The following is a 25,196-nucleotide window of genomic DNA, read 5'->3' as shown; positions in this document are numbered from 1 at the left end:
CCTCTTGCCCTCTGCTGATGGGTGGCAGTTGTTTAAAAATACCAAACTTTGCCAAGTGTTTCTTAACTCTGCTTTATACTGCTTTCAGATGGGCCATTCAGGGCCTTTTGAAGAGGAAGTGGTTGGCTGAACCCGGCTGCAGATTCTGGCAGGGGCTAGATCTACAGTTGTAGATTAAACACTGCCTTTTGCTCATGCTGGGTTTGCCTTGGGATAGATCACTGGATAAATCATTGTGACTAATAGCTATAGCTGTTACTGGTGGAGTGAGCCTTTGCACCTTGCCTTCACTGGCACTTTGAAAGATTGGAGGCTACAAGCTGTCTAGTGTACTTTTTCTGTTCCAGGGTAGAGGTCTGGGGGTGTAAACACATCAGTTCCTGTGTTCTCCACCTCTGGGTTCTACATTTCTACTTGTCAGCCTTCAAAAAGGCAGGATTTAGATTTGACATGGTGTGCCAGAGTTCCTATTTTTTATGAACTAGGAAACAGAAGCACAGCAGCAGTGCAAGAAGGCATAGTCACTGTGGGTACTTGAAAACCAACCAGACAATGCTTATTCTTGTGGACTCTAGAAATAAAGGTGTAACTCGGGTTTTACTGCTGAAGAATTACAACCCAGAACTTGCAAGTTGCTTTAGTGCACTGCTGTGTCATGTCCTTCAATGACAGTAAAATAAAAATGTTTAATTTCATCATATGGAAATGGCAGCAGGTTTTGTGGAAGTGAGAAGTAAACCTATTTTGACACTGATGAAATCCTGAACTACTTTTTTCCAAGATCTCTAATAAATAGATTACTGTACAACTCCAGTATTACTCTGAAGTGTGTTGCCCTTGTCCTGACTTGACAGTTACCTGCCTCAAACGAATCTACTGTCGTATTTAAACAGATAAAGCAGGAGTAATAGCTTCCATCCACAGTAAATGAAAAAGTAATCTGAAACCACGGCAGAAGGATTGTTCCTGAGTATTTTAATAATAAAGGGATGAAATATGACCCACCCAGCTAGCAAGCAGTCTAGCTGCACAAGTGCTGTTCTGGATGCTATTGGAACTTCTTCCCTTGTATTATGACCATGTGAAAAGACAGGACTAAGTTATAAGCAGTCGGCTAATGGGAATAATAGGCTTTGAGCATTGATTTAACAGTTAGGACAAGTTATAAACTATTATTGAAAGGAAGCGAGGGGTGGGCTTCCCCCCCTCTTTTTTTTTTTTCCCAGTTTTAAAGCTTTTATTTTAGTTTACCTACTCTCTGAAACTCCTCATAAATTGTGTTGGTCAAAAGCCCTGGAAGCTGGAGGGATACTGAATAGCTGTTAAGAGGTGCTGTTTAAGGGTAGGTACCTCCTTTCTGGAGTAAAGATGCTAACTAGATAGAAGTACAAGCTTTGTGGTTACTGCTGTTAAAAGGTCAGTTGTTGGTCTCTACTGAAAGGTCTGTTTGCTAATGGTGAGTTTTAGGGGAAATGTAGGTTTAGAGTTGCCCAGTGAGAACATAAAGTTTGTTTGTCTTTATTGACTGTTACTTTGTAGCTCAAGTTGATGCTTATTGGAATATAAATTGACAAGGAGCAAGAACATTTTTAAATGCAGGAAGCTACAAATTCATGGAGAAGTGCCTGGTTTTTGAGGATGAAGTACACAGCTCTTCCTGTCCCCAGCATTTGAAGGTCAGGGGGAGGCAAAGTTTCAGAAGAGCAGGTACACAGGTGAAGTACATTCTTACTTCTTGTTAGGTGAGAATCCAACATGCAGCTGACACTTGTGTGTTTCATGGTGCAACCCACATATTTGTGTAGCCAGTAGGTTTTTTTCAGTGTGATAACCTTCCATGGTGGGTGCTGATAAGCAATGTGCAGGAGGATTTCTGATTTTCCCCCTGCCCCCAGTGGGGTTTGGAATGAAAACAGAAGTCTGTAGAGAGTGAGCCTGGAAATACCAGCACATGCTTTTGAATATTGCATTGAGCAAACAGCTGGCAAAACTGCAAGGCAAAGGTGGAGATAAATCCATAAAATCAGGTGCGTTAGACTCCAAATATTGTGGTGGAACTGTCTGTCCTAACAGGAGACTAGAATTTGCATTGTTGATGTGTAAAATTATTGGAGAAAGCTGTGCTAGACTTCAGTGTGTTATTTTTGTGTTAAGCAGAAGCAAGCTGCCAAGAAACCCGACCCAAAGGTTTTCTTTGTCTGTCTTCCAGTATATACATCTCAAACTTAATCTAAAATTAAAGAATGGGGAGGAGGTGAAGGTTTTGAAAGGGTCTGCAGGCTCACTAGCAGCAACAAACAGACCTGATGTTCTTTGGCTCTGCAAAGTGAATGGAGTTACTGTATGTGCATTAATAGAAACCCTGAGGATCTGGATGTTAAGGATTTTAAGAAGCTAGACTGGTATTTTTTCCTGAAGTTTCTTTCTGAAGAAAGATTGGGAAAATATTTCTTCAAACTCTAATGTTCTCATTCTCCCCCTGCTGCCCCCATGCCCCCCAGCACACTTGATCTCATTTTTCAGCATGATTTTATTACACAATTTTTGTCCCTTTTAGTAATTTCCATATAAAAGCCTTTTTTGCTCTGTTGAGTTGTGTCTTTAGCATGACAAAGTTCAGTGAAAGCAGTTCTGTGAAGACTAAATCCTGGAAACAGTCACAGCTTGAAGATAGATTATGAAGGTGTGTTGCCTTCCCTCATATACTTTATTTATATTTGTGTGTAAGCTTAAAAAGGCTGCACTTCTCATGACTGAACCTTCAGTTGTAAAGAAGATGATATTCAGGAAAGGTCACAGAATCACTAGGTTGGGAAAGACCTTTAGATCGAGTCCAACCGTTCCTGTCCTGTGCTAAACCAGATCCCCATAAAGGGGGGGATGCTGTCTCAAAGAGTGCAGCTTTTTGTGGTCATATTTGCAACTGATGTGAATTTGCAAGATAACATGTCATATTCCCATGACTCCTTTCCTGCATCCAAGAGTGCTGGTGCTTTCAGCATGAATCTGACATGGCACAGACGGGTCCTTTTATCTCAGTGTCTCGCTCGGAATGAGGGGGACAGGTCAGGAGTAGTCAGACTGAGGAGCATGTTGTTTGAGATGGGATGGGAAAGGTAAGTTTCCTCCTGCAAAGGAGGAAAAGTAAACAGAGGTTTACAGAAAGGTTTACAGAAAACTGTTTTCACATGAAATCTGTATCTAGTGTAATCCCAGCCCCTGGAAGTGGCATTTAAGGGATGTGCTGCAGGTGTTGATAGTGTTTTACTCTGGCAGATGTTACTTCAAAATTAAAAAAAACCCCAAAATTCTGTAGCAGATGGTTTCCCAGACACTTGGCCTGCCTAAAGCTGTTCTTGTAGATGTTTCCACATGTCTGATAGCATCAGTACGTAGGGAAACTGCGCCCGTGTTTGTATATGCAGATTAAATTACATCCTTTTCGGTGTGCTGAGTATCAAAGAACCTGTAAGGTTGGGAGACACTTCTATGTAGGGTTGTGGCTGGCATTTTTTTTTTGTTACTGTGACTCCCATTGGGGTCGCTTGCTGCACAATCTGATTACAGTTCTGGTGTTTGACACTAAAAAGCTGTTCTTAAGCCCATGGTTCATTGGTATATTTTGTCCTTCAGAGTGCTTCAAGCATAGGGAACTATTCTAGATTCTATCCTTTATCCAACCCTCCCCACCCCCAAATAGTGTGTCACTCTGCATGAACCAAAAGGCAGTTAAATTATTTACATGCAGCACAGATGAAACGTGAACCCTGGGGGTGGGAACCATCTGATAGGTACCGTGTCGTGTGATTAGAGGTGACAGACTCCAAAATACCAAACTGCTGCTGTTTCTTGGGAGACCAAACTGGGCCTTATCTCGGCTGAGGTTTTCAGTGTTCCTTAATCTGATGCCTCCACCGCTCAAAATATGCTGCTATAAAAATACATATATGTAAAAAATGTTAAAATTGACTGTTTTAACATTAGTCTATCAACAGTGGCTGGAGCACAAAGCAAAGCACGTGGCTTCCAGTCTTCTCTTTACAGTTAACCCTTTGGAAAATGTCCCTGTTTTACACATTTAACCTCCATGTGATTGCGTGGGACGAGTTGCAAGCCTGATTTCCATATCCATATCAGAAGAGAGGAGGAGATGCATCCCAGAGGAAAAGGGTGGAATTTCAGAGTGCTCGATGCCTAAAAATAGGTAGCAGGAGCTTTTTCTTCATGTGAACTGGCCATAGTCTCTTACCTGTATATTGCTTAAGCATTCCTAATTTAAGTATGGAACAGGAGAACACTAGTAGTAGTGATGAGAAACATGTCCTGGGGGAAGAGAAGGCTTTCTGCACGCAGTGTTATTTTAATCAAGGTCTGTCATCAATTTTCTACCTTCTGCTCTGATATCTGTTCTATGAGCTAAGAGGATTAAATATACATGTAGATGGGTAGAGCAAGTAGAGCTGACAGTTGAACCATCAACTGTAGAACTTTGCCAGCTCACTTTTGGCGAAGTGTGCGGGCTGAGTGTGCATTTCAGATTTCTCAGGTTGTTAGATCAGTACCTGATAAACTAATTGCATTTCAGAACAGTTCTGTACTGGTTGTGGAGTTCTGTAAAAAGCCTATATATATCCCTTAGGGAGTGGTTTGGAAGTTTAATACCTGAGCTCAGTAGTCTGTATTCTCTTTCAGTGAAGTTTTAAAGGGTATTCTCATCATCCAAATTTTGCCTGTGGTGTTAGTCTCCTTAAGTTCTCTTTGATTACTGTATATGTAAGAGCTTCCATTAAAATTACATTTCTATGGCCTGGTGCCATATCCTAAGGTTCCCTAAGTTTCATCACAAGTTTCATAATCTGCTGTTTTCAATTAAGCTTCTGTAAGAAACAGTCCTGCTGTTTGCTCCTTTTCCTTCCACATTTAGGCTGCCCTGCAGCAGACGTTACCAGGGTAACCAAACTACTCCAACAAAACAAAAGGTTAGTTTTTAGCAGTAGCATTTCCCCAATCTAGTGTGTTGTACAGTCACACAGCTGCTTAGGTGACACAAAAACCTGGTGTGAGAGGCCAGAAGGACAGGGGTGAAACGCTGGGTATGTTACCAGTTTAAATTAATCTGGTAAAATGCTTCATGAATAAAAGGGCAAGAAGCTGCAGACGGACAGATGGACATGCAGTAGAAAGCTATGAAGCCACAGAATGGAATGTTGAGGCATTATTTAGGTAGCAGCCAGACTCAAAACCTAGGAAGAAACAATTTTCTGCTTGCTTGTGCCATCCTGGGCCAGTTCCTATCTTGTATGCTGAATGGGGTGGGAATCCCAGTGGGAAAAGTATCATTGCATGTTTGCTTGTGCAGAACTTGTTTGAGTAGCCTCAGGTACTCTTGTAATTGTGGTAGCCTAAAAATAGGGACTGCTCCTAAGTAACTGCATGATGTGTGGCTAGCTATGGTGTGAGTTAGAGAGCTTTTCACCCAGAAAAGTGTCTTCTCTTGTCACCTGGCATTGCTCTCTCCCAGTGTTTTGCAGAACACATAGTTTATTGAGCTCCTGTTCTTGTGGATCGAAAACCAGCTATTTCCTATGCCCAGAAGAGCTGCAGTATTGTTCTATTTTCAGCTTCTGAAAGCACAGAGTTTTACCATGGGAATACTGTTGTCTACTTAAGGTTGCTGTTCCTCGTGATTTAAGGGAATTTTGTGTTAATAGCTGTAATTTTACAGACATGTATTTTGATATGTGTGATAATTTACTCCTTCAGATAGCTTATGAGAAAAAGCATGAGCAGTGGAGGCTGTAGTGCTTCTCAAGAGCTATGGTGATAGGCCATTGTGGTTATTGTTAGTGCTCTGACACTAGATGCTTGGATGGCAGCTGTCTGTGATTAATCGGCGGTGGCAGGAGTGAGACAGATACTTTTGGATAGCGAGCTGTCCCTCATTAGGTTGGTGTAATATCGCTGCATCCATGAATTGGATGGGAAGTCACAGGTTGAAAACAAAGGCTGATAAAGCAGCTAGTAATTTTGAGAAAGTCATCTCAGCTTTTGCAAAGACACCTCTTGGAAGCAGAATACTTAAGTGACTTTGGTTGTATTTAATTTGGTCCTTGCTGCTCATTTTGATTCAGAATCAAGCTGTAAGCAACGCAACCTGGCAGCTGCAGACCGTAGTCAGTGAGATGGGACTATAAAAGCATTAGTATGGTACTGACAAAAGGACGAGTGATGGTTGCAGGGGAGTAGATAATAGGGTAAAATGCAGGTCTGCTACCAAAGATGGTGCCACAGCAGTTTGGGTAGCCCCCCTGGGTTAGATAACAGGGGGAAAAGGGCAAACAATTCATCTGGGCTGAGGCAGAACACTGGAGATGTGGTGTGGAAGTCTTGGGAGCTGTGGGAGATCCCTGCGTCTGTCAGAGCTGCCTGAAGAGAGCAGAGTGGCAGCTGTTGCAAGTGTTTCAGCAGAAACCGGCTGCTTTTTCCTCGGGACTGGTTTAAGTGCCGGTGAGGTGCGGCTGCTCTGGCCCTTGGCAGCGGCAGAGCCGCGCTCAGCGAGGCGGGGTTGGGGGGCGGATCAGCCCCGCCGCGGACTCGGAGCCAGGGCCGCGGGAAGCGGGAGTGCGGGGAAACCACGGGCCAGAGCAGCCAGAAATGCGGCTGCGTCCGAACACACCGCCCGGCTCCTGGGCTGCGTTAGGACAACGCGGAGCTGGGGCGAGGTTCCAGTGACCCATCTGGGACCAAGAGCTGAAACGGGCGGCACAAGAGGGGAAAGCTGGTGCCAGGAGGAGCAGGGCGCCCGGCCCGACAAGCCCTCGCCTCTCCGGGGCGTCCGGGCGCGGCAGAACCCTGTGTTCCCGCCGACCGCTGCCGCTTCCCCCTCCGGCCCCGCTGGGCCGCCTCTCCCCGCAGGGCCGCTGCCGGGCGCGCCGTGCGTGCTCAGGCAGCGCTGGGCGAGACGGAGAGAACCGATCGGGTGCGGGGGCTCCGCGGGTGATTAGCGGGGCTGGAGGGGCGGGGCGGGCGGAGGCGCTACGCCCGAGGAGGGCGGCCCGGGCAGGGCAGGGTCGGGGCGGGCGGCCCGCGAGGCCGTGCGGGCCCGGGCGGCGCCGCGGCGGGGGAGCCAGGCCCGCGGTGAGGAGCGGGCGATGGGGCTCCGGCACCGCTGCCTGTGAAGGACCGCAGCTTTCATGGTGAGCGAGGCCGGTGTGGGGTGTGGGTAGCCGTGCCGCCGGCGGGCAGGGCAGGGCGGGCGGTGGGCGCTGGGGTCGTGTGGAGACGGGATGTGAGGCGCGGGTTTAAGGTGTGTCTGTGAACCCGGTGTTGCCCGCTTTCAAAGCGCTTTGCTGGGCCCGGCAGACAACCAACTTCCCGGGAAGGGGGTCCCCTTTGTGTGAGGCGAGGCGGGGCGGAGAGACCCTGCCGGGGGTGGAGGGCGGCGGCACAGCCCGGCCGGCGGCAAGGCGCTCCCGGGGCTGGGGCTTGCTCAGCCTGGAGCCTGCGAGCTGAGCGCCGGTGGGTGCCTTGGGGCCGGGCATCTCATCCCCTGCCAAGCTGCTCGCCCTGGAGCCGGAGACCAGCAGGCTGCTGGCTGCCACTTGGTCACCCCAGCACGGTTAGTTCTTTCGGCTGCCTTGGGAGAGTGGTTCCCTCTCGAGAAACCGGGCCGAAACAAGATGACCTTGATAAAGCAGCGTGTGTGTTGTGAGTTGTGCCGTGCTGCTGGCCCCGGGGGAGGCTCGGTACATCCCAGGAGTCACGCAGCCCTCTCCCGGTTAACACAGTTGATCTTCTAGCGCTTGCTCTGTGTTCTGGGTGGGGGGTTATTTGTGTTTCTCCCTAGAGATGGTTTAGCATCCCTGTGCAGGTTAACTTCTTCCTAAGGAACTGTGGAGGGTCGCCACAACTTGAGCTGCTTGGATCTTACCTGCAAAGCTGTCTGGTTCCACACAGAATCAGACTTTGGTTTGGGAGGTGTGTTTCTCTGGGGGTTTGATTTCTCATTCGGTTTTTAAATCAGTGCTTCAACCTACAGCACGGCCTCTTAAAACATCTTCCAGCCCTCCTGGTTCACCTTTTGTGGCTGAATGCTGGATAGGTTAAGATGAAACCTGGAAGGAAGCCTGAGTGATCTCAGTGTTAAGGATGTATTCTAAACGGTGAACGCTTTGCTCATCCTAAATTGATCCTAAAATTAGCTTGCAACTGTTTCAGGTTAATAGCCCCTAATTACAGTACAGGATTTAAATAGATGCTGAATTACTTTTATGTGTGAGAGATTTCAGTCTGTTTTGTTTTAAGAAAGAAAAGGCTTAAAATGAGCTATTGTGTGTCTCACCCTATTGCAGTATGTCTGTATGTGCAAATACTTCTACATGCCCAGTCAGCAGATATTCATAATATGACTCTGTGGAGGCTTCAGCCAGCTTCATTGCTGTATCATACACTGTGTTCTGTTCAGAATTGCCTTCTCTTTCTGGAATAAAAGATGATTTTTGTGAGCTTTTGTCTTCTGTGAATTTTGGGCTTTCTTGTTTGGTTGGGGTTTGTTGTTTCTTTAATTTCCCCATGTTAATAGTGTCATAGGTAATGACTGTCACCAACAGACACTGATTTTTTTTGTCTGCCACCAAAAAGGATGAAATTATTACAAAGGGCTCATGCCTGCTCTCTGATAGCATGTGCCACTCCCATTTTTGTGCTGGGCTGGCTTCTTCACCGTAGGTAGTGCCAAACGGAAGATGTCAGTGAGCACATGCTGAAACGCAGGGTGGGTTTTGCCTTTGTAAGGGGTTGGAATCGCTGCACTACTGTGCCAGTACTGCAGCTAGCCCCCCGTATGCCAAAATAAAACATGCCTTCACCAAGAAATTCTTGAAGGAACGGTATGCATAGTGCTGGCCTGGAAAACTTTGTGCTTAGCTGAATGAGATTGCCAGATGAATTCTACTGTACGGGCTAAAATCCCAGTTGCAGCCCGGGGTGTAGGTTGTCTCACCAAAGCCAGTCTGCTCTGCAGTTAGCTTTCAGTGGAAGATGAGCCTAGAAATCATTTTGTAAGCCAAAATTAAGCAGCTTTCCTGAAACTTACACTGTAATAAGCATTGGGTGTATGTGTTTTAACATCAGGTTCTGTAGTGCTTTAGGGAGATCTATATGTTATGATTTCTGTATCTTAGCAGTTGCTTTTGGATGCTGGATGTTCTTTCTTTCACTAGCAGTGTCTCAAAGGGGAAAAACTATTCAATTTAGGGACAAGGTTCACCCTGTCTGTGGAAGTAGTAATAGAGTTTTGACTATGTTCATTTGTGAAAAACAGCTAATAAAACCCAGACTCCTAGTAGGAACCATGAGAATGAATAACCCTTTGCTTTGTTCCTGTCAGAACACTGAGTGTACTCTGCAGTTGATGATGCAGCTGAAGCACCTTAAGTTGCTGCACTCATTCACTCCTCACTATTAGCTGCTTGGAAGGAGTTGTTACTGCAGGAATAATGTCTTAGCTTTCTGACTGTGCCCTCAAACACAATACCTTAATTTTTACTGTATATCTTTGCTTATTTCCTCACTGGAGGTTTGGGGTTTTCTTGAAGTGAACAGTAACTTTGTCAGCACAAGTGCTACCCCTTTACTAAACAAAGCTAAGTACTATTCAGTAGTTGAAATACATCCTTCTTGATCCTTTTCCTGGTTTCCAAACTGATGTTGTGCATAGCAGTATTAATGGGTATTAATGAGCCAGACATTCCAAATTCATGACACTGTTTCCCGTCAAGCAGCGCAGTCATCATAGGATTGATTGTTGAGAGAGTGCCCAGTTAACAAACAAGGAAAAAGAGTTGTTTTCCTGTGTCCCTAGAGCTTCAGACCTGCACCCATGAGTCCCACAGAAGTAGCTGGAGCCGGGTTTGAATTGTAAGACACAGAGTAGAAGACCACAGCTATGTTGCTCGGCATTTGTGTCGTCTTTGCATTGATTTCTCCCCCCCTTCTTGGGTTTATTTTTTGTATTTGCTTGGAGAACAAGGACTTCAAGAAAGTCTTAAGGATCCTGGTCTAGTTTCTGAATAATCCAAGCTGTTCTGGTTGTGTTGAAAAGGTTGGATCTGTTGCCCAAGGAAGTTTTGACATCATTAACAGGTTAGGTTGGGAAGAGGAAATCAGTACCAGCTGAGGAGCTCTTTGTGCTAATAGGAATATGTCCATGGCTGGAACACTATTCATAGGGCTCATTTAAAATAGCTTTCACAGTGTAGTTGTTACCTGTTAAAATTTTTTTATGTTTTTTTTTTTTTTAAATTCAAATAATACAAACAAGCTGCACATGAAAGCAGGTGGCTTTTTGAAATCACAAAATTGATTTTAAAATTGAATGTTTGACCATGTTCGTTGTTTGTATATCAGTGAGGCTTTGAAGAATTCATGTTTGCTATAGTATCTAAAGCTTTGGAGTGGATGAGAGCTGTGTAAAGGTTGTTTCATCCTGTTAGGTTAGGATTGTCATACTTCAAGGCATTGTAACAAGTGTGGGGTTTCTGCCTAACTGTGTGTTTAACGTGGGGTTTTTTGCCATCCTTCAACTGCTGCATCTGAAAACAGTTTCTTGGGTAGGAGAAAATCTTATGATGAGATTTTAAGACAAGGAGCTTGTGGTCGTTTTTGGCTTCAATTTCAAAACCATGTAAATCAAAACAAAAATACCTTAATCTTATTTTATGCTTCAGATAGTATCTGCTGTTTGTAAGCTGATTCTTAGCAGCACTTTGTAAAAGCAGGCTGCCAGTTAGAGGAACTTAAGATCTTTCCACAAATAGGAGTGGAAAAAACTTACCCCTGAACATAAGTTTCAACACTTTCCAATTCTGAGGTTGCTCTAGTTGAAAAGCTTTAAGGGTACTGCATTTGGGCAGAGGTCTGAAAGCCATGTCTTGAAGGCTTTGGCAGACACTGTTTAATTCCTCATGTATGTCAGATGTTCCCCACTCCTGTAACTTGCCCTGTCTTTTCATTCTCTAGGAATATGAAGACAAAACTGGACGAGCTCAGAGACCCCTCTCTCCTAAACAGAATGTGAGGAAGAATCTTGATTTTGAACCTCTCTCCACTACAGCACTTATTTTAGAGGACAGACCAGCGTAAGTTTTTTGGGAAGCTTTTCTTACTGTGTATATTGATTACTCTAACTTCAACAGATTGCTTCAAAATTTAAATAGATTTTTTTTTTTTAGTCTAGGGAATATGAAAGTGGGGTGATTATGAGAAAAATACTCAAGCAAAAGTAGCTTTATAATAAAAGCAATGGCTCTGTACAAAAGGAGGCAATTAGGAGAGCAGAGCTATAGTTTTGGGTAATTCCAGCTTCTAAACACAAATAAGGAATTTTAATTTTCCTGACAGAACATAAGCATAAAAAATGAAGCTGGTATATGCTAAAGAAATTGAGAAGCAAGGATAGAGTGTCCTGTTCACCCAGAGAAAGACCACACCTCCATAAATAATGAAACAATATGATGATTGCTCTGCAGTGGGTTCAGCATCACATTTTAAAGGCTGTACTTTTTCACAAAGTAGTTGTTAAATTGTCTTGTGCTTCTCCTACTGGTAGGAGATGCTTTCATACACAGACCAACTCCATAGCTATTTAGTGGCAGCTGCTCTAGCTTGGTTTGCTCCTGAATTACAGCCATGTCCAGTCAGTTTGTGAATTGGACCCAGCTTTACAGGCACAGCACCTGCACTTTTGATAGAGCTGTGTCTTGGTGTAAAGAGCTGATGTAATTCTCTCTTTTCATTAACAAACCTCTATGGAGATTTTTTTTCTATCAAAGTAGTCTAGTTGTAGGGTCATTTAAGACAGTTTTTGGCTTGACTGGTAGGCTTTGTGACAAGACTTCTTGGGACAACTAGAACAATGTAAGAGTGGTTGTTTGTTATAGCAGGTTTTATTGTGCACAGCTCAAAACAGCACACGCTAGTATGTTACATTTAAAACTTACCTGTTAAAATACTATGTGAGAGAACCTAACAAGTGCAGTGTCCAGGTAGATGGAATTAGTGATACTTTCCAGGATATCATTCAGATTTTTTTTCCTACTCTTGATACTGAGGAACTCCTATCAGAAAAGGTACTTTTAAGATCCTAGACAATTGAATCATCATTTCTTTTGTCCAGTAAGGAAAACTGCTCCAGACAACAGGGCTGGGGAATTTAGGTTAGAACTTGCATTGTTTCATCTGGTTCTCTTTTCCAAACTTTCCCTAACTTACACTGTTTCTGAAGACTTGGGTTTAAAATAGACACAGGTCTTTTTACATAAACGAACTGGAAAAGAGGTGATTGTTCTCTGTGGTTAACAATGACATGAGTGTGAAAATCCCCTTGCTCTTGTAACAGCCTTGATTTTAAGAAGTAGTCATAGACATGTATCATGTGGCTATACATACTTTATAGGTAATAGGATTATATAAAGAGTAAGAAGAGAAAAGGAGGCAGAGGGGAGACATTATCACCACCTCCAACTACCGGAAGGGAGGTTGTAGAGAGGTGGGCAGTGGTGTGTTCAGCAAGGTGACAGGAGATGGGACAAGGGGAAATGGCATGAAGCTGGGCCAGGGCAGGGGCAGATTGGATGTGAGGGAAAAAGTTTTCACTGAAAGAGTTGTCAGGGCCTGGCACAGGCTGCCCAGGGAGGGGGTTGAGTCACCTTCGCTGGATGTGTTTGAAAGAAGGATAGATGAGGTGCTCAGGGATATGGTTTAGCATAGGATGAGAATGGTTGGACTTGATGATCTTCAAAGGTCTCTTCCAACCTTGTGATTCTGTAGAGCATGCCACCGCTAACAGTGCTGGTGGTGATGGCTGGCAGCTGCCTCTTGTGTGACACCTCCCAGGAACACGACAGTGCAGATCTTCTTTATTGACCAAAGATATAAACTGTTTTTGGAAAACCATATGGTGCTCTGTAGAATACAGAAGAACAAAATAGTTAGTCATTTCCTGTTCTGATGTTTTGGTGATCTTGTAGTTGTATGAAATAGGTAGTGGTTATGTTAATTACAAATACAATCAGCGTAAAGTTAGTGCAGTGTGACATACAAGCACATGTATTCCTATGGCAGAGATGTTACCAGTCCAGACTTCAATCACAAACTGAAACAACTGTGTTTGGTATTGATAAATGGAGAATAGGGAATGACTCCAGTGCCACTTGTTGCTGTAGAAGAGAGGGGGAGAAGAAAAGCCTTTAAAATAGAAATGGTGTCAGGGAGCAGAGGGGCAAAGAAAGCTAGTGGTGTGAGCCATTACTGCATAAAGACAGTTGTGGATGGAATGCTTAAATGGGGTGCAGAGTAAGGGAGAGAATGGTCTTGTATCTTACCTGTATGGATAATTTTAAAACAAAACTACTGGCTTGATGTGTATGCCATTATATTCCCTTGATTTATGAAGATCAGTCTGTGGATTCAGTTGGTTTAATAATAGAAGTGCTGAAATTACCAAACATAAGGAAATTACTCAGCATATTTTGTGTGTAGAAGTAGTCATAGCTGGTCAGTGTTTTTTCCTTCTCTTCTGCTGATTCTGGAAAAAAAAAATAAGAATTCTTTCCAAGGATCTGTTGCTGTGCTCTTTGATCAAATGTTTTGACAAGAAGCAGTATATGTTTTTCTTAGAACTGTCCAAAATTTTCTTTAGACAAGTTTGCCAACTTTAAATACTGATTTTTTTATTATTATCCTTTTTTTAAATTTAAGGAACCTCCCAGCAAAACCAGCAGAAGAAGCTCAGAAGCACAGACAACAGTACGAAGAAATGGTGGTCCTAGCAAAAAAAAGAGGTGATGGATTTTCTTGTCTTCAGAGGAAAAAGTAAAGTTACAGGGTTATTTCTAAACCTGAAATGAACTTGTGGCAGCCTGCTGCTGTGTAACACGAGGGATCTGTACCTCCCCTCAAAGAAGAATCAATCCAGAGAAGAGACACAACAGTAATTTTATTAAAAATCCCACACCAAGGTGAAAAAAAAACAATCCTAGAATCCAGCAGGAAAAGAAAAAATAATTTATCACTCCCAATTAATTGATTGGCATCTGTTTGTGGGTTTAAAAGTTTATTAATATATTGAAGTAGATATTGATCAACTTAGTGAAGGCTAGACTTATTTAGAAAACTACAGAATATTTGAAGTTTCATGTTGGGAACAGCCTGTGGAGGCTGTAATACATCAATCCATAATTTTCCACATAGGAAAACCTTTGTAGTTACATTTGATCATCTATGTCCCACTTAACACTTACAGCTTTCTGAAGGCTTTGCTCATAATTTCTTGTCTGACATTGTTCAGAGAACGGTCTCAGCAACACTGTACCAGCATAGCAGGTAGATCTGACAGTTGCTACTTCCTTCTGATTATTTTGACCATCTGGGTTTTCTAATTAAAAACCCTGCAGTAATGGGAAATATGGAATCAGAAGGCTTGTGTTCAGTGAGAGCTACTGGAAGTGTTTTTTTCTAATTGGCCAGACCTCTGACCCATATGAAACAGTGGAAAGGTGATATGAACACAGGACTTCCTTGCTTTCTGCAGTCAATGTATTAATGTGTGTTTGAGCATCATACACCTACCAGGGATGTTCTAACTTTGTGTGACTCCTGTGTTAGTTTATCTACTTAATGGGTAGTATTCCAAAGGAGTTTCTCTGTCCTGGCTTTGCATGTAGGGTAGATGGTTTGGAAGAAATGGGATGATGCTTAGGTTAGGCAGTGGGCCAGGTCTTGTGCTGTCTTTGCTGGATTGGAGTGTGATGTTCTGTCCAGATAAATACCCTGACACACACATTTTCCCAAAAGCCACTCCATGTGAAGAGCTTTGCAGAGTGATGGATTGTGTAGAGGTCAGGAAACCAGAGTATGTAATTACTCACTGCATTTAGGCAGGCTTACAAAGAGCTCATACCAAAGCTGAAAATATTAGGAGACAGTTGGTGTGGTTCTGCTCAGGCCCAGCTTCTGTTGGCCTTTAAAGTGGACCTGCCAGGTTGTATGTGTTCATGGCAGGGCTGTTTTTTCAGTTAGTTTTCCTTGCCATGTCAGTACTTTCTTAGATTGTAGGCACTGTGTGTGTACACGTGTGTGTCCTGTACTTCCAGTGTGCTGCTGTAGAGACTCTGCCTGCACTGCCTGAATTGCAGGTCTAGCAGATAATCCTGTGGAAAAAATAGTAGCTGATGATGCAAGAAGAAATACAATGCCAAAATGTTTAAATTAAACATTAAAAATGCTTTCTTTTTAAAGAACTGAAAGTTATCAGTGTGTATGTGTGTTTGATATGTAATATTTAAATTAACTGTGCACTAAGTAGCATCAAAAATGTGTATCTTGTGGTTCCCTGACAGTACATCTAAATCATAATTTACAAAGACCAGCACATAAGAGTGAAGGCAAAATACAACATTTGTATTATTTTGGTCTCTAGTTTTGAGTGTGCCTTTTAAAAAAAGAGGTGTGGCTTTATTAGGAAATACTCTGAGCTGTCCTACTAGGTAGGGCTGTTGACTGTCAGGTGCAAATTCAAAGTTACTAACATGGTTAGATTTCAAGTAGTCAGAGGAGTCATATAATAGCCAACTCCTGTGGTCCCATCCATTGAAAATGAACCTTGTGCATAGTTTGGCTTTTTAATTTACTTGACATCACTGCTTAACTTGCTGGATATCTGGGAGGTTTTTAGAATTTGAACAGTCCACTGTATATTTAGGTGAATATATAGTGTGATTATTTTTTTTTAAATATCAGTAAGTAGCCATGAATAGCTAACTCTGAACATTTAGTTTCTGGTTTTACTAACTGAAAAAGGGAATTGCTTTTCTGCAGAGCTTAAAGAAGCCCAGAAGAGAAAGAAACAACTGGAAGAACGCTGTAAACTGGAAGACAGCATCGGCAACGCTGTTTTAACTTGGAACAATGAAATCTTGCCCAACTGGGAAACTATGTAAGACAGTATGTTGTACTGAGTTTGCATTGAAATTGCTGAGTCTGTATCCTGAAGAGAAGTCACAGAGTTAGCAAGTGTAATTTTAGATGGTCCTGGAAGCTTTTGTTCAAGAGTTGCTTTTGGACAGCTACAAAGAAAATGAGCAATGTATGTTTCATTATTTTTACAAGGGGGAAGTGATGTAGTTGTTGTTATTTGTCCTTAATGGAGGCTCAGGATAGTCAGAAATTGTGAAACACTGAGAAGTAACCTGCAGTGGGGAGTGTAGAAGCAGAAAGCATAATGCCCGAACGTTGCCTTTATCAGGAATGAGCTTTCCTTGGCTAATTGAGCTGTTGATGTTATAATATCTGATGTAGATTGGAGGACGTGTATGGCATTATGAAGCTGCTTTAATTGCAGAGTGGTATACCTGCTGGGATAATCAAGTGATGGAGAAGTAGGGAAAAAGTTATTTAAAAAAAAATCATTAAGTGCTAAAAGATGTCCTACAAAGACACAACAAAGGCAACTGGTAAACTACCTTAGCTGTCTAGTTTTTCATGGACTTTGCTAATCATCTTAAAAAAACTTGCACCCCCCTCCCCTTCCCCTCCTTTGTGAAATAACCACCTCCAAACAACAAAACCCAGCCTCCACAGCACTCCCAATTACAATTTGCTTAATCACAGAATTCAGTTGTTCTGAAAATTTTTGTTACAAATATAAACAGAATTTGTTGGAAAGTGCCTTTCTGGAGGACTGAAGTAGCATATTAAGTACAAGCACATTGCTTATTGAAGTGTCTGCCTTGAGTATTTGAAGATACCCGATGAGCTCTCGAGGTCCCTTCCAGCCCCTATGGTTCTATGATTTCATCTGTTTGTTTCTGTCCCAAATGATTCTTTGCTGGTCAAGTGTGGTTGTGGGTTATGGATATCGTGATTGCAGTGCTTCTGCCAACATAAGCCATTACCTTGGAAGGAAGGAAGGAAGCTTTCCTTCACAGTTCAAAGCAAGCTAGTACTACAGAATGGGTATATGCAAACTACTTCTTGGCGGGTTGATGTCCTTTTTGCTTTGGATCTCTTCAGCAGTGGGAAGAGGGCAGATTCACAGTTCAGCTGTCAGTGAAATACTTCTCAGAAGAGTCTGTTCTGTTTTCAAACAGGTGTTGTTCCCGTAAAGTCCGGGAGCTTTGGTGGCAGGGCATTCCACCAAGTGTGAGAGGCAAAGTCTGGAGCTTGGCGATTGGCAACGAGTTAAACATCACCCATGGTATGACACTTTTTCCTACACTGCCTTACAAAGAGAAATAGTTAAGGGGAAAACCTCATATTTACTGTGGGTGTGAGGAGGTGCTGTCTATTTACACTTTCTTTGGGGTGCTTTGATGTGTGTTGTTCAAAACCAGTGTGTTTTAATTGTGCAACCTCTGCAGGACTGCTGCTGTGAGTTGTTGCTGGTTATTGCTGTCACTGTGTCTTGCTTTCATGGTAGATGGAGGTGCTCAGAATTAAGTGACCCAAACTTTTTTTTTTTTGCTTTTAGGAAGTTAGAACTGTTGATTTTGTAATGCCAGTGAGTATGCACTCAGCGTGCTTGCTTTGATCCAGAGCAAGGTGTTAGGTTTGTGTGAGATTAAAAGACTCCTGGCAAAATCTGTGCTTTTGTTTACGTGTATGAAAATAGCAATAGTGTGCTACTTCCAAGTACAGGAAAACACAACTCTGAAAGACTAAGATACATAATTAATTCCACTATGGAAGTGTGGTAGACTGCCTGTGTTCCTCCTGTATGGTGCTGCTTTTCTTGGCTTCTGACTTGGCTACCTTGGGTGCAGTTCTTAATGGAATTTTCCAGATTTATCCCAACTATCCATTCAGACTATAATTTTGAACATCAGTACTCTGCAAAAAAAGTAAATGTTTGACCATAGAGTACAATTTGGACCTGTATTGCCTTTCCTTTTCACTTAAGTTATAAGTCAGTGGCATGGGTCTTTCAGAGCCACGACCTACTTAGAAATTCAACTGCTGTGTTAGAGATACTGATACTTGGGATGACTGGGGCAGCCTTGCTCGTAGGGTAGGTAAGTTAGTACCTGCTGGTGGATGTGAGCACATGCAAATAATAGACTTGGTTTTCTCTGTTCTTCTTTTTCCAGAACTGTATGACATTTGCCTGGCTCGTGCCAAAGAGAAATGGAGATCACTTAGCACAGGAGGGGCTGAAGTTGAATGTGAAGGTAGGCTTCTTGGGGAGGATTTATGCTCTGTCACAAAATAAGAGATTTCGTAGAATTGTTCCTTAAAATGAAACCACAAAACAAAAAAATCAGGTATATAAGGATGCCTTTGATAAAAAGAAAGCTGCTTTTTGTGGAAGGAAAAAACAATAGCTGTATTGCTTCGTCTCAATGAAGGTGTAGTTTTACAACAAAAGAATGTTTCATAAGAAACACACTTGTTCATTTTTCTTTATAAATCGTCTCTAGGTACTGTTCTTGTTGCTCTTTTGTAGGAAAACTAGGAAAGCTTAGGAATTACAGTTTGAATTGCAACACTAAAATACTTTTTTGCATCTGTAGTTTTGGAATTGGGACTCCAAGTACAGCAGAACATTGCATTTTAGTCCCTTATTGCAGCTTTGACCCTATCTCTTGGGTGTGTTTTGGAGAGCAGCAGTTTATTTTTGCAGATAAAGTGTGTGAGATGTACTAATTGATTGGAAGAGTTGTTTATTTTTGAGAGAGTATAAAACTACATGCAGATGCTTGAAATTGCCTTTGTAACTACTTATGCTGAACAGAATAAAGAGGACATACATACTGGCATTTCTCCACAGAAAAATATTTTTGTTTGGAAATCCCCTACTTTGTTCTGTTAAGATTGTCTGCATCTTAAATAAGATCACATCTAGTATGTTTCCAGCTTCCTCTTCACTTTATTTTCTGGAGTTTATGTGCTCAGATGGTGGTTGTAACCACTGACCAGTGACAACTCTTGTTTTTTGATTGCTCCATAAGTAACAGGAGGTAATTCCCAACTGTACTTGCCAGAACAGACAAAATACAAGAGAAAACTAATGCTTTAGAAATCTACATTGTATAAAACTTGTTTCAGTCATGGAGAGTGTATTGCAGTGTCCATAACACATGCAAATAGTAAATAAACCAGAGTTTGGAAGGAGAGGAAACAGTGGTAGATATAGGTAGCATGCATCAAATGCTTCTGCTATAGGACTACTTCCTCCCACCACAGCCTTTCCACAGAGTAGATGAACCACAGCATTTCAGGAGCCACTGGGGAGCCTTGTTAAGGCTGAGGAGTCACAGGTCAACAGGCTTGTGTCTAACAGGCTGTGTTTGGTCAGCAGATACCAGTAAAGTGCCTGGTGTGCCTTGCCTTGCATCTTTCCTCCCATTGCTTTGAAACACATCGAGGGTGTCAGTGTGCTTTGAGTCAGGACATACTTGCTTCTCAGCCTGTGTGCTGAATTCAGGGAGTTGTCCTGCCTCTTCCCATTTGCATTGAAATAAATGATCTGTGCAGATGCTAACCCTTGCCAGGATCAGAAAAAGAGAGCGTGCACTGATCCATGTAACAAATGCTGTAACTTTGGCTTTTGTAGATGCTGGATTTTCTGCAGCTGACAGAGAAGCAAGCTTGGAGTTAATAAAACTGGATATCTCAAGAACGTTTCCTAATCTCTGCATATTTCAGCAAGTAAGCAATGTTAACTTGTGTCTTGACTTCTCAGAGAAATGAAATTTACATAATGCTGCCTGTTCCGTGGTTGAAACAGCCCACTGAGCTGCAATCTGAAGGAACAGGCATCTTGAGAGGAAAAAGTTTCTAAAGATTTTGTAGAACTATAAACAACCTAGAAAAGAGTCACCTTGAAGTACTCTGTTTGGAAGATGCAAAACCCCAATCTGTTAGCTAACCATTGTGATTAGTGTAGGCCAGATCATGGTGGTTGCTGTCTGACAGAGTCACGCAGGTGAGTGCTTCCAGATCAGTGAATCAACACTGCTGGCTTGTGAATACAGTGAGTGAGAGCACAGCTCCAGCAAGCTAGATTTGCTGGCATTTTTTGGTTCCATGCAAGACCAGTTTACCTTGTATGGTTTTGGTGTGCTTTCATGACTTGCTTTAACCAGGTATTTTGTCCTTCTGTACAAAAATTAGAGCAGCTCTCTAAAAAAGTTTAGATTGCAGTAAATCAGGATTTTTAAATTAAAAACTTTTCCCTTTGGAAATTCACAGCCAGTTACTTAGTGTAAGATATGGCAGCATAGCCAGTAATGTGAAATTCTTTTTAGCTGTCTATGTCATTCTTGATGTGCTTTGTGTGTGTTAAGGCATGGGGTTTTTTAAACCGTTTTCTTTGTGGTTGGATTCTGCCTCTAGTCTGATAGACCATTAAGTAGCTCTCATTAGTGTTCTGCTTTCTTGGCATTATTATCCAAGTGCTGCTGAACTAGAAAGAATCTCTTTAGGCTTCCATTCTCTTGTATAAAGATTTAATATGCCATGAAAGTATGGGATGAACTGTGTGCATTGGTAACAGATACGGTGTGGAGGGGTGTTCCATGCTTTCAAAGCCAAAATTACTTGGAAAGAGCTGTTCACAGCTGTGTAGAGAAATTATGTGTCCTTTATCTGAAATGATAGGTACTGTCTGTAACACTGAAAGGTTTCTAACATGTTTGTTATATTCTCATGTGTATTGACTTGTTTTTGTTTAATTATAGGGTGGTCCTTACCATGACACGTTGCACAGTATTTTAGGAGCCTATACTTGTTACAGGCCTGATGTAGGCTATGTAAGTGAAGAATTTTCTTTTTCCAGGGTTGGGGAGGGAGAACTAGGAGAAGGGTGGATTGTGTTAATCAGTCCTTTGTAGATCAGTATTAAAAGACTTAGTGAATGCTTGTGGGGTCTCTATGTGCTTCCTTCTATTCCCTTACATGCTTGAGAAGTGCATGGAATGGTTCTGTTGCTAGATTTAAGCTTTTTAACAGGTTAAGTGATTGGAACTCAAAAGTGTGTGTTTGCAGTGCTTGAACATTGGAGTAGAAATAGATGTAGTTAAATTGGAGTACATGCTGCTCCTAATGGCAGTCTTACTGAGACTCTTCTGTTGAGGATCTTTACTCCTCTTGATGTGCCTTAGCACTGTGAGCTTCTCCAAGAGTCTTGAAAGCAATGCCCATTGAGGCTACATGAGCTCCCTCCACGTATTTGAAGTAGTGATTATTAGAGGCCTGAGTGGATTCAGATACTTCATTTAGTCTTTTTTCCCTAGAGCTGGGCTATATATGGGAGCTTATTCTTCATTCAGGAGCGGCTGTTTTAGAGCAGGCAAATGCAGAAAGATCATGTTCCTATTCTGCCAGTAGCTTGCAATGCTTGGCCAAAACTGCTGGGAAACCAGAAAAAGGGCAGGTCAGGTGGTGAGCTGCTTCTGGCATGGAACCTGTTGTGTTGGGAAGGAGCTTGTTCCTCAAGTTTGTGGGAAGGGCTGTCACACCTTGGTCCATGTGACTGACAGGGCAGCGCTACACCCCTTGAGTGAGTGAGCTTTGCCTAGATTCAGCTTTGATTCCATAGCATGCTTTGTAGAAAAATGCAGCAAATACCATCAGCTTATGGTAAGTGGAATGTGAGCTTCATTGTAAAATGGTACTGCTTGTCAAAGGAGTCATCACAGCTTTGTGTAACTGCTGGGAACTGGTGGAAAAGGAAAGACCAATCTCTGTTTCTAGTGACCTAGTCCAGCTTTCCACAAATACAGGTATGTACAGCCTATCCCTAGGAGAAGTGGGGTTATCTAGAAGCAGCTTATTCTTGAAAAAAAATGTTTATTCTGCATATTTGAGAAGGCTGTCATGCTAGCCTGTCTCAGGAGTTCTACTTGGAGTCTTTGAATGGAGGGAAGATAGGAATCATTAGTTTCCATGCTCTGAACATGCAATAACAAAGGGTCACCTGGGGTAAAAAACAAATCTGCCTTCCTGGATGTTTTGCAAAGTTCAGCAGTTCAGTGAGTGCATTAAAACCTTGGGGACTGGGAGGACAAAATGAGGCAGTGTTATTGCTGAATGGTAACACTTCTCATCTCTTCTAGGTACAGGGCATGTCATTCATAGCAGCAGTATTGATCTTGAACTTGGATACTGCAGATGCCTTCATTGCTTTTTCTAACCTTTTGAATAAACCCTGCCAGATGGCGTTTTTCCGGGTGGACCATGGCCTTGTAAGTATGCAGGAGAACTGGAATCTGCATGGTGGAAATAACTGGGGGGGGGGAAAAGGGCTCAGTAGTATGGAAAATAAGTCAGAATTGATTTTAAAGCAACACACTTGCTAACCCCCCCCATGTGGTCACATGCACCCTCAAAAAAACCAAACCACACCAAAAAACCCCACTCTGCTAACCTTTGTGGAAAGGCAGGTGAATGAAGTGGTGCAGCTGCTGTTCTGGGATGCTGAGAGAACACTTAGGAGAGTGTTTTTCTAATTAAGCACTGTAGTTAAAAACTGAAAACACCCGAATATTACAAGTGCCTGAAGGTGCTTTTTACCCCAAACTAATAGGCTGCTAGAAATAGACTGGTGCTGGAGACCTGGGTTTCCTACCTGTCGCAGCTGTGCTTGAACAGCAGCCTGGGGAATCAGATGAGCAGACCCCTCTGATTTTCAGTGGCAGTTGGTTGCCTGGTTCTCTCCACAGGCTATAAAATTTCTTTTTAGTGTGTACTCAGGGCTGCTTGTATGCCATTGCAAAATAAGGCACATTCTGAAATGTACTCTTAATTTATTTCAAAATTTTGGGTTTTTTTCTAAAATATATGGCATTCTGTATTCCTTTCTCACTTACCTTTTAACACTATCAACATAGGATCTGCTGCTCAGGAGATCAAAAGAGAGAAATAAAGCAAGGTAATGGATGCCTTCAGCAGCCATCACTTTTGTTGCTTAAGCAGTAGGATACCAGGGATCCTATCAGAATTTCCTGCTGGAAAAGCAGTGTGTAGCTCCTTGTTGCAGCCCCTGAATCTCAGCAGTTGTAAATACCCATGGGGGAAATGTACAGACAGCATTGCTAGAAGCAGTATCAGTCATCTCCATTAATGTACTTGGAAAAAGAGGACAGGTTCATGCATTCAGTGTGTAAGTACAATTCTTGTGAAGATGGTTCTGGGATTAAATTTGCTAGAATAAGATTATTTCTTTAGCTGGAATAGTGGATTTTGGTATGCTTTTGGATAGTGCTGTTTAGTTCTGTTAGGCTGGTTAAATAGAAGCTACATGATAAATGAATGGTTACAGGGGAGTAGAGATGGGTGATAGGTGAGGGAATATTAACATGGGTGAAATTGCAAAGCTGTGGAGAGCTGTATAGTTCAAAGCAAGTAGTGAGACACAAAGACAGACAGTTTGGGCTTCTTGTGGTTAATGTAGTGGTCTGCTGTGTTCCCTCATCTTTTTGTGTCAGTTTTACAGCTTACTAAACAAAGGCTTATTTTTATTAATGTATAATAAATTAAAAACAAATCCCAGCTTAAGTTAGTTGTGGAACCTGTAGTAACTTATACCAGTGTATCTTGATTTCTTTTGTTGGTTACAGTTTTATTAAGCTAGGTTTTTTAATTACTACTGAGTAAAATGTCTTGTTGAATGTTGATTGAATTAAGATAATGACCTCAACTGCTACTGTCTTCCTAATAGAGCTGTCTGCAACAGCATCAATATATGGGATTGCAGCAGTTATGTGTAGAATCCCTTCTCTGAAGCACTTCTGAGACACTTCAGCAGAACTCTTGTACTCTGGTGCCAGCATGTAAACGTTTTGGAAGTAGGGCTGTGTGGCTTTACCTGCTTCCTCCTTTATAGACCCAGATCTCATGAGATACTTGGATTTCATGCATTTAATAATCCATACTGGGAAACGATTTCAGTTGCACAGTCCTCTAGGTTTTGGGTTTCATGTTTGCCATGAAGCTGTTTCTCAGTAACTGGTGGTTCAGAGATTTTATGTAACTTTGTTTGGCTGTTGATGTAGCATACACCCATCTCTGATTTGGCTTCCAAACCTTCTACCAGACTCAGTTTTTTGATTTGCCACTGTTAATGAAGATAGTCCACCATCTGTCACTTCATTCAGATGAAACAGGAAAAAATTCTTTAAGGACATGAAAAAAACCCTGGGAAACAGATCTGTCATCCTTTAAAAGGATTGCAGACAAAAGGCTTCTCTCTTCCTTTCACTGCCATGGTGTTTTGGGGAGAAGCATGCTGATACAGCTCATACTTTGAAGAAATCACAGCCATTCTTTAGTGCTTTTATTGGGATATTGTAATTAAAATTACTGAAGCATTCAAAGATGTTGCTTAGATTTTCTCCCTGTATTATTAGGAGGACAGGGCAGAGGCTAAGAAGCCTTTTGTTTTTAACTCATAGCTGGGTTGGAAGATTTTCTTTTTGCATGCCCTCTGTTATGAAATTTGACCTAAATATTCATATTCTGAAATAGCATGAAGGTCTTTTTGTTAAAAGCAGTGCAGTTCAGGGGCTACAGTACCAGATGAGCGTTGCAATCTGTTCCTTTTGCAAAGGTTTTTTTGTCTGGATGGTTGGATTTTCTAGGGGAACTTTGTCTCTTCCCCTTTGCAGTAGGGATGCTGTTATCTCCTTTCAAAAGGCACAGTGTAGAGGACGCTGTGGTAGTACAATACGAGCGCGTCTGGACGCTGCACTTGCTCTGGATTAATAAATCATTTCAGTCTCTTTTTACTTATTTTTAAAATCCACTGGGCCTGGGATTTTATTCAGTGTAATATTGAATTACTGCCATGAGCATAAAGCACCGTTCTGTTGTAATTATTTTGCGAAATCAGCAAATAACTTCTTCCCTGCTGGTCTCTTTCTTTCCGAAGGAAGCTGGCCAAGACCCAGAACAATAATTACATTGTTTGGAATCATAGAATCATAGAATGGCCTGGGCTGGAAGGGACCCCAAGGGTCACAGAGCTCCAACCCTCTGCCACAGGCAGGGCCACCAATCTCCAGGCCTGGAGCTACACAAGGTTGCCCAGGGGCCCATCCAACCTGGCCTTGAACACCCCCAGGGATGGGGCACCCACCCCCTCTCTGGGCAGCGTGTTCCAGCACCTCACGTCTCTCTCTGTAAAAAGCTTCCCCCTAATA

At 42.4% G+C, this 25,196-nt stretch overlaps 1 protein-coding gene across 1 annotated transcript in view; it reads left to right on the top strand.

Annotated features, from left to right (window-relative positions):
- The window catches only part of TBC1D14 (TBC1 domain family member 14), a gene marked incomplete at both ends in the record, with an annotated part of 65,399 nt that overhangs the window by 29,459 nt on the left and 10,744 nt on the right, over nucleotides 1-25,196 (top strand). Inside the window, 8 exon segments of the mRNA XM_084266662.1 lie at nucleotides 11,020-11,138; nucleotides 13,759-13,841; nucleotides 15,877-15,994; nucleotides 17,148-17,254; nucleotides 18,144-18,224; nucleotides 19,610-19,704; nucleotides 20,736-20,807; nucleotides 22,113-22,241. Coding sequence (XP_084122788.1) covers nucleotides 11,020-11,138; nucleotides 13,759-13,841; nucleotides 15,877-15,994; nucleotides 17,148-17,254; nucleotides 18,144-18,224; nucleotides 19,610-19,704; nucleotides 20,736-20,807; nucleotides 22,113-22,241 — 804 coding nt within the window.

This window comes from Gallinula chloropus (genome assembly GCF_964237585.1).
Source record: "Gallinula chloropus genome assembly, chromosome: 7".
NCBI classification, from domain to species: domain Eukaryota; kingdom Metazoa; phylum Chordata; class Aves; order Gruiformes; family Rallidae; genus Gallinula; species Gallinula chloropus.
This window is presented reverse-complemented; position numbering and strand designations above follow the sequence as displayed.